The sequence below is a fragment of the Histoplasma capsulatum genome, genomic scaffold (genome assembly GCF_000149585.1).
Source record: "Histoplasma capsulatum NAm1 scaffold_1 genomic scaffold, whole genome shotgun sequence".
Lineage (NCBI taxonomy): Eukaryota > Fungi > Ascomycota > Eurotiomycetes > Onygenales > Ajellomycetaceae > Histoplasma > Histoplasma mississippiense.
The window spans coordinates 2896677-2910759 of NW_001813982.1; the positions used below are offsets into that span (position 1 = coordinate 2896677).

Sequence of the window (14083 nt, forward strand, 5' to 3'; positions counted from 1 at the left end):
CACACCCTTGCACAAGACGTTGGCGGATTAGATACGTCTCTTTGAACCTACAAGAAATCCTCAAATCGTTATTAAAAAACAATAATCGCCCCGACCCGCTCCGCAGTGAATACGATAAATTCCATTCAACCCACAAAACCACAATCGTGGGACAGAGAGTCAAACTCACAAAAACCAAAGCAAAACTATCCACACTGGAGATCAAATATACCACTGTTGTCGACGACTTGAGTGCTGCCTTCCAGGATTACTTGTCAAGCAATCTCATATCTCCAGTTGATCTTTTTATGCATGAGGCGTTTCTCTACGACTTGAGAACTCCCATAAAAGACGCTTTTACACCTCGACCTCGTTTCACGATCGAGCGAGCTTTATCTACTCCATTCGACTACCTGGTTGCAAGCACACATTCTACGGATGACGAGAGCACGTCATCTTCTAAACCAGCAATTTCCATTCTGTATAACCTTTATTTGGAAACGGGGTCTCTTGTCAATGCCTATGACCTGTGGCGTGCGTTTTATACAATGGCTGGGGGTGATGATGGTGAGGAATCTGATGAGCGCGAGGCGTTGGCTCTATTTTACCGTGCCTTATCGGAATTGAAAATGATGGGAATGGTTAAATATAGTAAGAAGAAGAGTGACCATTTGGCGAAGTCATCTTGGAAGGGTCTGTAGTTTTTTATAGATAGATGCATCAAAATAAACATACATGCCTATTGGGAAACTTCCTTTAGACAAAAATGGAATATATTATATATATATATAGGGGTATCGTAGTGCTTATTCAATGTTTAACAACGCCGTCACACTGCTAGATCAGCGCCATAGTCGAAAAATAACATAGAGTTGGCAAATGGCCAACAATGCTCCAAAAACGCCCCGTGGACCTAACAAGCCCCTTTTGCCTTTCACAGCCGATATAGTACACTCTCGTCTCAAGAAAACGGCCACATGGACCATGAGCGCCTTGGCCGTGCCTGTCTTTCGGCTTCTAATTGTTCTTCACGGAGCTCCCGATAAACTTCATCTGCCAGCTGTTCCAGCTCAGCATCCAGTTCCTCATCCTCCCTATTCCGAACAGGGTGGATAATGTCATCTCTCCCCAAAGGTCCTCCACTCTCACTGAAAACCATGGCTTCCCTGCGCTGTCGCCGCAGTTCTTGCTCTTCAGCGGTTCCTTCTTGTCGTCTCCTCCCACCAGCCCATAATGGTAAACCAGCAGTTTCCTCCCCCCCAACCATCCAGACATCGCTATCATTTTCGCTGCCGTCATCATGATCATATTCGTCGCCAATCTCGTCGTCATATACGCTGTGAGTGTGCTCCGCTATTCTACTACCCATGAGCCCGTATTTCCGTAATTGGCTGACTCCCTCCTGATGGGAAGAAAGGGTGCTGATGATGGAGCTCATGACGGAGTCGTCAGTGTACCATGTCTTCGTTAAGACAACCACATCTATTCGTTTAGATTCGTCTTCCGTAGTGCAAGGAAACGGGTACTTCGAAAGCCACCGACTTATAACGCCAGCCTCTAGCGCTGCAGGTATATTCTCTCTGAGAATTATGTCAAGGGTATTTAGAGCTTTCTTTTCGCCCTGTGGTCGCGTTCTGGGAAGGATTGGTGAGACTGTTTTAATGTTTTCTTCTGTGTGCTCGGCGAGAAAGTTACAAAGGCAATTGACAAGGGCAGTATAGGTAGGGAGATCTTTTAGCCGGTTGGTCACGGAAGAACGAGACACTGTAGATTGTGTAAAATTAGCCGGAATAGTAGATAGTAACGAAAGGAAGCAAAGGGAATGAGGAAGGGAGTTAAAAAGAGAGAGTAAACTTGCAAGATCGATTAGAGACCAGGAAATAAAGAGCATTCAAAGCCTTGTTCCGGAGCGTGGGATCCTTGCTTGACAGATCTTCTAGTAGTAGATCTCGTGTAGATCCTTTAGTTGATCTTTCGGAGATAATCCTCAATGCCCTATCTGATGGTTAGAATATATGTGTAAAATGTCTGCTAGGAAATCCTTACGCTGCTCGAAGATCAAAGCTTGTGCTTTCTGACAGCTTTTGAAGAGTTTCTAATTTCAGAGCTACGATCCATGGCGTTAGTCCCCAAATTCCCACAGACCCGGAGAGTGGATTTTACCATCCTCCGTTCCTTCACCAATTACCTGGTCATCTTTCTCCCCATTTCTGATCGTAGTGAGCTCCCGGATACGATGGAGTTCGGCTGCGACTCCGCGCACTGCAAAGAACAGAGTGACGCCTGCATATAGGGAGCATTAAGTAACGTGTACAAGGCTTGAGTGCTATGGGGAACATACCTAAACATAGCCATACAATACGGTCATTATATTGTGAAGTCATAGCCACTGTGTGCTCCCTTTCTCGCGGGTATTTTCGACATTGATGCGCGGTTGCTGTGGATTACAATTAAATGGAATAACTAGTTCCGGGAAAGGTGGAGGGTGGCAGAATATTTTTACTTTGGCCCGCCTAGAGGCGGTGAAGAACTAAAGTGCCAGTTTAAAAATTATTTACTGGAGCTTCAAAAAATGACAGTGAAGCCAACTACCAGTTAGGAGAAAACATTCACCAATGCCCCCTTCGCAGCTGAAGCAGCTGAAAGCCTCTCTGCGGGAAAGCGGAATCCTGGGGCCGCAGCAGTCTAAAAAGCAGAAACAGAAAAACGCAAAGTCTGGAGCGGGCGCTGCGAGCCGAATACACCGCAATGCTGCCCTCCAGGGAATACGGGAACAATTCAATCCCTTTGAAATCAAGGCGCCCACGAGGCCTGCTAAATTCAGTTCTGTTTCGCGATCGAACCAAGATGCACCACGCTCCAGACCCGGAGTCACCAAGGGCTTAGGAGAGCAGAGAGTGTGTTTTCAATTCCTGGCTTATTTCCGTTAACTGTATTATACGCTAATTATTATGTAGAGGAAAGAAACCCTCTTAAAGGAAATGCAGCGCCGGAGTAAAGTCGGGACATTGCTCGATCGACGCTTCGGTGAAAATGACCCTACAATGACCCCAGAAGAAAGAGCGGCCGAGCGGTTTGCAAGAGAGAGCCAGCGGAGGCTCAAAAAGGAGTCAATGTTCAATCTTGAAGATGACGAAGAAGAGGTGCAACTTACCCATTTGGGACAAACTATTACGTTTGACGCAGATAACAGGGATGACTTTCAAGAGGACGATCTCAATGTCTCTGATGAAGAAGGGAACGTAGAGAAAATACGTAAACGAAGGCGAACGGCTGAAGAAGATGACATGGAGGGGCTGGCGGAGGACTCGGAGGAGGAAGGGCAACCGGAACGGAAGAAATCAAAAAACGAAGTCATGAAAGAGCTCATTGCGAAATCGAAATTTCATAAGTATGAGCGTCAAAAGGCAAAAGAGGATGATGATGATTTGCGAGCGTCACTCGATAAGGGTCTTCCCGAAATTTTTGAGATGATGAGAGGGGTCAAAAAACCTGAACCTGAACCTTTGCCACAACCTGATCTTGCCGCCACGATGAATCCGGATCGTGCGGCTCTCTTGAATGGAAAGCCAAGAGACGAGGCTGATAAGGAGTACGATCAACGTCTGAAACAAATGACCTACGATAAACGAGCTAATCCTGTAGACCGTACTAAGACAGAGGAGGAGAAAGCAGAAGAGGAGGCAGAGAGACTGAGACAACTAGAAAAAGAACGGCTCAGAAGAATGCAAGGGGCGGGGGATGACTTGTCAGAGGAACAGGATAGCAACGGTGAGGAAGAAGTGGAGGATAATTCAGAGCCAGATGATGCGAAGGCATTTGGATTGGCTCAACCGAAGAGGATTCAAGAGTTCGCTGTAGAAGATGAAGACGATTTTATCATCGACCGCGACCTTGTTGAGTCTGACTCTGAAGCAGAGCTTCTTCTAGATGAGAGCGATATGGCCAGCGCTTCGACTGATGAGGAGTCTGAGGCGGAAGATGATGGGTTCATTGGTGGTTTAGTTCTCCCTCCTGGCGCGAAAGCCGATAAGGGGCCATCGACCACCAATGGCGAATCCTCCACAGCATTGACAAACAACGACCTTGCATTTACATATCCCTGCCCGAGAAGCCATGAACACTTCTTGCAAATCATTAAGGATACCAAAACCGAAGACCTACCCACTGTAGTTCAGAGAATTCGCGCACTCCATCATCCAGGCCTCCACGGCGACAATAAATCCAAGCTTGCGACTTTTTCGCAAGTGCTTGTGCAGCATACCGTGTACCTAGCCAATCAGCCAAACCACCCACCCTTCGCAGTTCTCGAGAACTTGTTACGCCATGTCCATTCTATGGCCAAGGCTCAGCCGGAGGCAGTAGCTAGTGCAATGAGAGACCATTTGCGAGAGATGTCGGAAACTCGACCTTTAGAATTGTTGCCAGGCGATCTCGTTATTTTAACTGGCGTGGCAACCATATTCCCCACCTCCGATCACTTCCATGCTGTTGTCACTCCGTCCATTCTTGCCATGGCTAGATACCTTGGTCAGAGCAATATCACCAACCTTGGAAATATCGCGACTGGCGCATATATCGCAACCCTTTGCATCCAGTATCAGACGCTAGCCAAACGGTATATACCAGAATTCATGAACTACGTCCTAAACGGTCTCTGCATTCTAGCGCCTATCGAGCCCAAAGAGACACTCGGCTTGTTTCCTCTCCGGCAGCCGTCTGTGCCTCTGCATCTAACCGCTTCAGAACTCCCATTGACCCACATCAGAAAACTTACATTCTGGGACGTTCTCGCCAAATCTTCTACCGACAGTCGTGAACAAGAATCCCTCAAGCTTTCCCTCATCAGCACATTTATCACTCTCCTTGACCATGCCGCGGACCTCTGGTCATCCAAATCTGCATTCCATGACATTTTTGCCCCAGCAAATCGAGTCCTCAAACATCTCAACCACTCCCTCAACAACAAATCCCCCAGCACTCTCTCCGACCAACTGCAAAGGATTCTCGACAAGTTACAAGTGCTCCTAAAGCAATCCGACCTCGCCCGCCGGCCACTGCTACTACATAACCACCGCCCGCTGGCGATCAAAACCGCCATTCCTAAATTCGAAGAATCTTTCAACCCGTCCCGCCATTACGATCCTGATCGTGAACGCGCTGAGCTTAACAAGTTGAAAGCAGAGCATAAGCGCGAGCGTAAAGGCGCGATGCGTGAGCTGCGCAAGGACGCGAACTTCATTGCGCGCGAGAGCCTACGTGAGAAGCGCGAGAAGGATGCGGAGTATGAGCGCAAGTATCGTAGGCTTGTGGCGGAAATCCAGGGTGAAGAGGGCAGAGAGGCTAAGGCTTACGAGAGAGAGAAGAAGGCGAGGAGGGCGAAGAAGTAAGCGGAGAACTTGTTTTTTTCTCTATTTTTTGGCATGTCAGATACTATAGGTCTATATACTCTTTTGCATATCCTGTGTCTAGTGGCTCGGCTGCGGCTGCATCTTTGTCTAGTTCAATAGGCGTACATCAAATTTAATTGCTTGAGGCTTATAATGTTGAAAACATGAGGGTTGTAATCCAACGATATTTATAAATTCTTTTCGTACCTCTGCTAATCGGGGATATCTATGTGCCAATCCTCGAGATGGGGCAGAGAAATATGTAAAATGACCCCCTAAACACCACAAGGGCCAAAGAAGTATATAAAATGAAACTGAAAAAGACACGAAATTCTCCAGGCGCCGCTGCTATCTAGAACATGAAATACAAATAACAGAAACAAATCTAATAAACCACATATACATACAAGGCGCTCTCTCTGTTAATATCACATTTTGAGCTCAGCACCAACACGAAACAAATACCGACATCTCTCTAGTTGATCTTCGTCCATCAATCTTGTCTTCGTCTCGCCTGTTTTGACGTATAACTGATGGAGCGCATTGCCAGTCTTCGCAGTGGTGACAGTTTCCCAAACGGGGCTGCCCTTGGCTCGATATTTATTCGGATCAAAGCTGCGGATAAAGCTTGTCCAGTATCCTTGCACAACAGGCACAATCGGCGCATTAACACCCTTGTCCTTGTATGAGGCGGGTCCGTAGCCGTACTCTGGGCCCCAAATAGCGGGAACGTGAGCCGTGTGGCCGACTCCGATGCCGCTTTTCATGGCTGGAGGGTCCTCAACATCATAGTGAAAATTCCATGTTTTATTCGGATCCCCATATGTACTACCTGCAAGAGTGAGGATGATGGCGGGACAGCTGTATCGCATTTCACCGTAGGCGTTGCTTCCTTGGCGCCAGTATGCGCCATAGCTTTTAGCGCCAGGAAACACATCGTTGGTCTTGGGGTACAAGTCATGGATCTTCTCGAAGTGCTTTTCCTTCATCGCTGGGAATTGGTTTTTCAGGAACGTGTCGGATTCTTTGAAGCTGTTTGTCATCCTTGGAACGAAGACAGTGCCTTCGTTACTGTCTGAGCCAAATATCATAGGGACCTTTTTGAACATTCCGTTCGAGATCAGTTTGTAGGTATAGTCCCTGATTATATCATTGTCTATGGTTGGGCTATACATGAACAGTGGCGGACCATTGCCACCAGGGAGAGGGTATCGCTTGTCGAGCTTCTGCATATCTATTACATTTACCCTGCGGAGACAGGCAAGGGAATCTTTGCCATTGCATTTTGTGTTTTCAACAAGATTGTCATACATGTATTGGCTTTCTTGGACGTTGAGCTGTGTTCCGAACGAAGGAGAACCTGCTGCGACCGCATGGAAAGTGTCAACGCTTCTGCCCCCGAAAGCAGTGAGAAAATAGTATACAGAAGCTGCACCAGCACTATCTCCTCCGATTGTGACATGGTCAGGGTCTCCACCGAACTAAGGGTTAAAGTTAGTATAACTAAATTTCAGGCGCACCCCGAGATAAAATATCTCTGAAATGATTGAATGGACGGGTAGGGGCCAGCACAAACCTGTTTAATATGCTTTTTAACCCACTCAAGAGCCTTCATTTGGTCTTTTAGGCCATTGTTCAAGCTAGCCTTTTCCTTGATCTCTTTACTTGCGAGGAAGCCGTAAAGCCCCACACGATAGTTGAAAGTCACAACGATAATCTTCATGCCCGAGGCTTTGATGAGGCCCGTACCGTTGATACGCCCGCCGGCATTAGCGTTGAATCCGCCGCCCTGAATATAGAAATAAACAGGGAGCTTAGAGTCCGCATTGGCATTTGATGGAGCATAAACATTAATGAAGAGGCAGTCTTCTGAGGTTTGTTTTCGAGGAATAGTTTTAGTTGACAGGCAGCTGAAGCCAAACTGTGAAACAGTTGTTAGTTGTTTGATGTTGGCTCATGCCGCTCAAGCTGGAAATGGAAATGGAAGGTCAGTGAAGTATATACTTTATTCGCATGTTGTTGTTTTCTCTCTTTCACTGGCTCCTCCGGTGCGGCGAATCGAAGATTTCCCAACGGAGGTGCCGCATATCGCATTCCAAGCCAATGAGTAATCCCTCCTGGGTTTTGTACACCCTTGTATTTGGCATAACCTAAGTTAACCAATGAGCCCGTGGCTTCGGCCGACTGAGAGATATTATGTAGAAATAACAAGAGACAGATAAAAAGCACGAGCGACGCCATGGAGAAAAAACAGACTATACAAAGGCTCAAGCCCGGAGGGAGCCGAGAGTAATGTTTTTGAAACATGAGAAGCAAAGGGTGAGGGCGCCAGCTTATATCTCCTTTTCGGAGACACAGCTGGCAACTCTTGTCGTATTTAGCAATCACTAATGTGAGTTGTCAGTTGGTAAGGAATCAGCCAGGTCACCAGTTCTCCGGATTTTGAGTCAGAGGGTTTTCGTCCGCATGTTCCTGTTCCACAATAACTATCACGGTCACATGAAACAGGAGTCTCCGAGGGGAAGATTCTCCCTTTTGTTTGGGAAGCGGCGCTCCCGCCTGGTGTTCCCGTCGCAACTCGGGCTTGGTGTGTGCGTTGTTTATTTCAGGTCTTTCGTTTGAACGTGCAGGGGCAGTGAGCTTGTAAGTTTAACTCTGTTCGAGTTTCAGCACTCAAAATAGGTTTCGGAAAAAGTCGATCACCATTCCCCCTTGCGAATGGAGACGAAACCAGCGTGCAGGCCATCCTAGCCTGTACGCTCTAGTGGCACACCTCATGATGTTAGGGTTGTACGCTCGATATGCTGTACAGCGGGAGTATCAAGGAGGCATGGGAGAGTGTCTGTCGCTGGCTGGGGCATCGGGCCTGCAGCTAGCTCGGGTGATTTATCTGAGCCAAGAAAACCACCGTTGAAACCTGGGACCAATGGAGAGTTGTTGGAGTGCAGGGGATTACTATAGCCGAATGCTTAGGAGAGTCTTAAAACAACAGTTGGACCTTCTCTTGAAACTCACGATTTTGAGTAGCTGATCAAGGGCACCAAATCCAACGCAGGAGGCCGTGCGCTTCCATGCCGCTTGCGAGGTCATTTTGAATACTCTTATAATTAGTACTATGGCTCCGCATATTACTCGCTCACCTTGGTGTCAGATTTTGTGGTCCGCTATCCAACCCAAGGCGGTATTAGACACCACAACCCGATCCCCTTGGATTTCACTTGCGGTGTGCCGGCCCGACCATCGCACGCCAGGGATCTGCCTCACGTTGCGATATCCGGGATAAAAATAGGATCGAAGGGGCAAATGGAGCGAGAACCCGCCGCACTGGCAGAAGGCAATAACAGTAACTTCTCGTAGTTTATTAAACTGAGTTAATTCTCCGTGTCAATAATAATAAGTGTCCGGAAAATGCTGAAGGGTTCACTTTTGTTAGTTACTTGTAACTGTTAACTAGTTGACTAACTAGTTAGTTAGTTAGGTTAACTAAGAACCTTGAGGCTGATATAAGGCTGCAATTCTCAGTGAGAGCTAACTTTTTGGCAACTACGCGTACACATTTATTAATTTCAATTTTCAACAAATATTTTAATAGGAGCCGGATTCTAGAGCGAGTTTGATATCGCGAGCTCTGCATGAAACGTATTTGCACGTCGCCATTTGGTATGTGTGGTTTCTTACATTTCAACTTCTCAAACTGAGATCCGACATCGATGCAGTGTAACTGTCAAACTGGATATCACACACCATCGATCGATGCTTCGAACGAAGTCCTCGAGTATTTCTAAGCCCACTGTCTATATCAACTTTCCACCATCCTAAACGCCCCTCGCCCAGCTTACCTGGCTCTATATTTATGCATGGGTCCGTCCTACCTGTCCATATCCCCCGAGATTCAGACTCGTCTCCAGCGCCTTGGATACACGGTGGTATTCTGAACGGGATGGCATCCTCTGATGAAATTATTGCATGGTAAAATCTCTGTATCTCTAGTTATAACTAGGCCTAGGTATCTTCAGTGGTTGGCTCTTCTGGAGGTACAACAAGTGTATTTGCATATATATAAATCCATTCCTCAGTCTTGATATCGTGAAACAAATAGCACTGGTTGGCGTGCTCCGTTCATAGGGCTTTTGAGGTAACAACCATATTATCCTCATTCAAACACAGGAACGAAAATCACAATCAATTGGAGGTTTAGATATAGAAGATTGCATAGAGAAGAAAGAGGCCGAGGGATGGAAGGGTTACTCGCAAAATATTGTCATTGACCAGGTCGTCGACGAATCCATCGATCATAATTAGAGAAGTCAATGAAATTTTCCCAACAGATATCCATCTACCAGGTTCGATCGATAGTCGGGTCAAGTAGCAGAAAAGGCCAAGCTTGGAGTAACAAAACCACATGTGACGTTAACTTATAGTTAAGGTTGTTGACGATGATTACGTCAAACCCACCTGAGATTAAAAGTGCATCGTATCCATGACACATACATAGTGTTAACCATATTAAGTCGCACACCACATGCAATCCATATCCGCCAATGCGAAAGAGTGGAAGCGTGTGTATTTAGTTAACAGGCAGGCCTAGACCTGCGGCTTCCCTTCAGGTCATGTATGTGCTTTCCGTCTGAGCTCATCAGCAAGCCGATCCATATAAAACCGAGCCATATCACGGGGAAGGCCATCAAAAGACCGTGCGATTTTTTCCACCTCCATCCGACCCCTCTCATATGCCTGTAGATCTCTGTTCCCGTACACGTCCCGGCCCGCCGCGTAACCTCTACCAATATTCCGGAAAAACGCATTGACAGCTATGCTCACTCCATTGATTGGATTCGCAGTATGAGGCCAGAGTGGTGGAATGAAAAGGACATCTCCTGGCCTGAGGCGAGCTTCATGAGGATGGGTGTTTGGTGGGGAATACGGAGAAGTATCCGACATATTTTTGAAGATATTGATTGATGAGCTTGAAGCTCCAGGAGCGAAACCCAGACGCAGCACGTCCGATGGCGGATATAGGATAAGTCGCTTATCACCTTGTATTTGGCAGAGGACATTTGACATGACCTAGAATCAAAAATCAATCTGTAGGCCTTGAAAGACTAGGTTAGGGGAGCTCACATCATAATGGAGCCATAAAATAACAGGCCCGGATAACCTCAGAGGAAAGCTGTGGGCATTCTCTGAAACAAACGAGAGTTCGGGCGGGAGATGGAAATCACCTTGAAGACCAGGGAAGTCCTGGGCTAGATTCGCAGGTTGTTCCATAGGGTTTACAGAGGAGACTGAGCGGAGATATTGTCGGGAGCCATCATAAATTTCATCGATGAACTTCCCAAATTCCTTTGTGACGTATGAGAAGTTCTTAGTCTGGAAATTCATATTTTCGGATTTTGCTTCATGTACCACTACCTAAGGAAACCATTAGCACTTTCGATCTGGTTATTGATCGGAGTCCCTCTACCTTGCGATCACGTCCGATAGCCTTCTCGAGGTATTCTTTCCTCCAAGTTTTCACACATGAACCGAGATCAAGGCCGCTAAGAATAACAGGCTTTGCCTTGTCAACAACTCTCTGAAACTCTTGAGGCGTCGAAATGTTGATTCGGGGGATTATCTCTATCCCAGGGGAATTTGCATTTGGCCGCTCATCTACTGTTGTAGTAGATACCTCCTCCAGCAGGTTAGCATCTTGTCCGTTAGTTGACGGTTCGCAAAGACTCCACCCGTTGATAGCTTTAGATTTTGCGCTCTGCAATAGCCAAGTGCTTTCGTTCCAATATATCCCAAATGAGAAACAAAGAGCACCACCGCCAACAATGAGTACATCGTCATCACCAACTTTGCAAGAGGAGTGACCAACAAGGAGTGGTCTTGGTCCGATGGATTCAAGGTCCAAGCCAACAGCTGTCAAAAGAGGGATATTGGGAGCAAGAACCAACCCATCCAGCGCATTTTTATTCAGAAGCATTATTTCATAGGCCTGGGGTATGCAGCAATGCTTGGCCACCCCCCCAATTATAAAGCAGCCCCTTGCCGTTGTGGTTATTGATGCCCCAAAACGTCCTAGCCACTTATCGAGGGGACTGGAAGCACATATGGTTTCTGTGAGATTATTTAACTCGACATGTATCCGTCCATCACTGGATTTTACTAGTTTCCAGGTCCAGAAGTCATCCAGCACGACGGCGTATCGTGACATGCCTCCAAATACCACTCCAGACTGTCCGTCGATATTCACAATTGACGCCCCAAATCTTGCTATAGGAGACTGATTGGCTACAGTAGCCTCCTGCCAACCTTTCGACACATTCCATAAGAACCATGTACCCGAAACGTCACCATTATTAGTTTTGCCGCCGTAGATGAGTACATAAGCGTCATTCCCTCCAAGATTCACTGCAGTTGCACAGTGCCTGTAAAGTGGAGTTGGAAGGTTATCAGTTCGATTCCATCGTCCAGAGTGCCTTAGCCAACAATCAGCCATAACCTTTTTAGGAGCAGCCCTGCCTCCTACAAGCAGACAATCCTGTCCATAAAATTGAGTTATAGTGTGGCACAATCGAGGTTCCACATCAAGTGGTGGCATTTCACCACTTGCTGTCTTACTTTTTGATACCGTATATTCATCAGTCGAAGAGAGTCGAGTTTGTTGACCTAGGCCACCGTGTAATCCGAATGTATTAGCGGAAGTAGGGAGTATCGCGCCGAATCGTCGCTTGCTGGTGATCTTCGGAGAGCACAAAGGAATCAGTGCTAACGGACTTGGCTCTATCAGAGCTTCTCCCGACTCATCTGGAGGTTCTGATTCTGCTGTCGTCTTACGAATGCTAGCAGAGAGCAGAAAATGATGTGAGGCGAAGAGGGCGAACTCTTCCCACTCATCAAAAGCCTCGATAGAATCAAGGGATAGCCTCTCATCTTCAGTAACGAATGTAGGGTCATTCCAGAGTTCCCATAAGTTTGTTGCTTTTGCGTTTGTCCAACCAGATCCACGAAATCGCTGCTCATGCTGGCGGAGCGAAGGATATTTATGGACTGAATGTAACGGGCATGGGAGCTTTAAGAAATCTTTCATCATTACAGCTGCAAATGGATGGTGTGGCCCCTCTGGGAAATACTGCTCCAGCAAACAGAAATTTACATCTTTCCAGCTGTTAGTCGAATTGGGCACTTTTATTGACTACGATTAGAGAGGAGAGACCAGAAACTCTTACCATTACTTAGCTTTGGCATAAACCGAATAAGGGCGTCCGCTAGCTCAACTTCCATGTAAGTTATTGACACTTCAGCTATGCAAAGGATCGAAGCTTGATCTAAGCCTATCACGCCGCTTAATGCGGCATCTAGTTCTGAAAGATCTCCGAGATCGCACCCGATACCAACATATTCTTTGCTTCGCAAAAGGATACTATCTGTTTCTGGTGTCAATTGGACATCCGAAAGAAGGTCCCGTAGTGTAGGGCATTGGGTTATTATATCTCTTTTTTTGACCATCAGCTGCTGGTGGTCGACATCAATGAATTTGGCATTTTGGCACAGAGCAGCGTCTCGGTTCAGGAATTGAAAAGGAAGTGGATCGCTTCATATAAAGCCCATATAATCTTATATTAGCATGTATGTACTGTGCATATTAACTTCGAGACCTTTCTAGACTTTCTGGTACAACCGCCTGTTAGCAACTTACAAGCCACAGCCGAGATTCACAACAACTTTCTGATGTCCCGACGGTCCTTCGAGAAACCTCCGCACCATGTTTTCCACAGCACGCATGCGCAGCCAGTAACCGCGATTGACCAATGGCGAGCGCCTCAGGGGCTTCTTCACAAAATAGCGGAAAAAGTGAGGCTCAGGATAGTAGATGCGCTCCACACTGCGTTTTGAAACTATGCTGGCACTATTGGTCTAAACTGGATGTTAAGATTGGGTTGGTCAGATACCGGTAAACTAACGGCTGCAAATAAAATGGCAAGAATCATGCAAATATCCACCATACCTCCATCACGGCGGTCGCTCCCCTCTCGGCCTTCGTGCTTTTCGGCGCCATGGTGCCAAAGAGAGCCTTCGTGGGAGTGCCCGTCTCTCCTCCCCTCTTAAGGTTCTTTATTTTTTCCTTACTCTGTAGGTATGTCACGGGGAACAAGATGTGGTCTGAGCGCAGGCGTCCCGATTGGACTAGGTCCATGCTCAAAATGGTGTTTGCCTTGTTTGCTTTCGCGTTTACCTCAACCTCTGTCAGGCGCCCGCTTTTGATCATCACCATCAACTATCAACTATCAACTGCGAGCTAGCCAGCAACCACACTCCTAACGACGCATCTATCGGCTTTGCTTGCCACTGCCAGTCACTATTTCACTGTCTTCTCCTGGGTATTGTTTCTTAATTTCAAGCTGTGTCTGCCTATGGCATGCGGATGCTTTAGTTGTTCTGGCCGTCCACTTAATGGGTGCTATCAATGACAGTAAGAGACATTTACAAGGAAGGATAAATATCAGTGAACGTGTCAACTTTTGGATGGCCTGGGATACAACGTATACTCCCTTTTTAGCACGATAGAAACGCTGTCTTGTTCTTAAACATGGCTATGAATTTCGTCACCTTCAATCAGGACTATAGCTATTTAGCTGTCGGTGGGTAATCCAATATCGAAGTGCTCCACATACAAAATTACCATTTCTGATAATGTCCGATTTCATATTTATTCAGGTACCGAA

General features: G+C 46.7%; 6 protein-coding genes across 6 annotated transcripts in view; 3 read left to right on the forward strand and 3 right to left on the reverse strand.

The window, feature by feature from the left end:
* Window positions 1–287: 287 nt before the first annotated feature.
* On the forward strand, window positions 288–680 carry HCAG_00828 (predicted protein; the record flags this gene model as incomplete). The annotated part of the gene is made up of 1 exon (XM_001543732.1): window positions 288–680. The coding sequence occupies one exon, from the start codon at window positions 288–290 to the stop codon at window positions 678–680; it is 393 nt and encodes a 130-aa protein (XP_001543782.1).
* Window positions 681–2594: 1914 nt separating this feature from the next.
* HCAG_00829 (conserved hypothetical protein) lies at window positions 2595–5369 on the forward strand (the record flags this gene model as incomplete). The annotated part of the gene is made up of 2 exons (XM_001543733.1): window positions 2595–2876; window positions 2937–5369. 2 exons carry the CDS (start codon window positions 2595–2597, stop codon window positions 5367–5369), a joined length of 2715 nt encoding a protein of 904 aa, XP_001543783.1.
* Window positions 5370–5797: 428 nt separating this feature from the next.
* On the reverse strand, window positions 5798–7610 carry HCAG_00830 (conserved hypothetical protein; the record flags this gene model as incomplete). The annotated part of the gene is made up of 3 exons (XM_001543734.1): window positions 5798–6850; window positions 6946–7290; window positions 7374–7610. The coding sequence occupies 3 exons, from the start codon at window positions 7608–7610 to the stop codon at window positions 5798–5800; spliced, it is 1635 nt and encodes a 544-aa protein (XP_001543784.1).
* Window positions 7611–7746: 136 nt separating this feature from the next.
* Window positions 7747–8459, reverse strand: HCAG_00831 (predicted protein; the record flags this gene model as incomplete). The annotated part of the gene is made up of 3 exons (XM_001543735.1): window positions 7747–7756; window positions 7798–8009; window positions 8385–8459. 3 exons carry the CDS (start codon window positions 8457–8459, stop codon window positions 7747–7749), a joined length of 297 nt encoding a protein of 98 aa, XP_001543785.1.
* Window positions 8460–9977: 1518 nt separating this feature from the next.
* Window positions 9978–13554, reverse strand: HCAG_00832 (predicted protein; the record flags this gene model as incomplete). The annotated part of the gene is made up of 7 exons (XM_001543736.1): window positions 9978–10436; window positions 10491–10781; window positions 10834–11768; window positions 12135–12515; window positions 12587–12951; window positions 13057–13274; window positions 13366–13554. 7 exons carry the CDS (start codon window positions 13552–13554, stop codon window positions 9978–9980), a joined length of 2838 nt encoding a protein of 945 aa, XP_001543786.1.
* A 393-nt stretch (window positions 13555–13947) lies between these two features.
* HCAG_00833 (conserved hypothetical protein) overlaps window positions 13948–14083 on the forward strand; it is a gene marked incomplete at both ends in the record, with an annotated part of 1593 nt that continues 1457 nt past the window's right edge. The window contains one exon of the mRNA XM_001543737.1: window positions 13948–13999. Coding sequence (XP_001543787.1) covers window positions 13948–13999 — 52 coding nt within the window. The remainder of the gene's footprint in view (window positions 14000–14083) is intronic.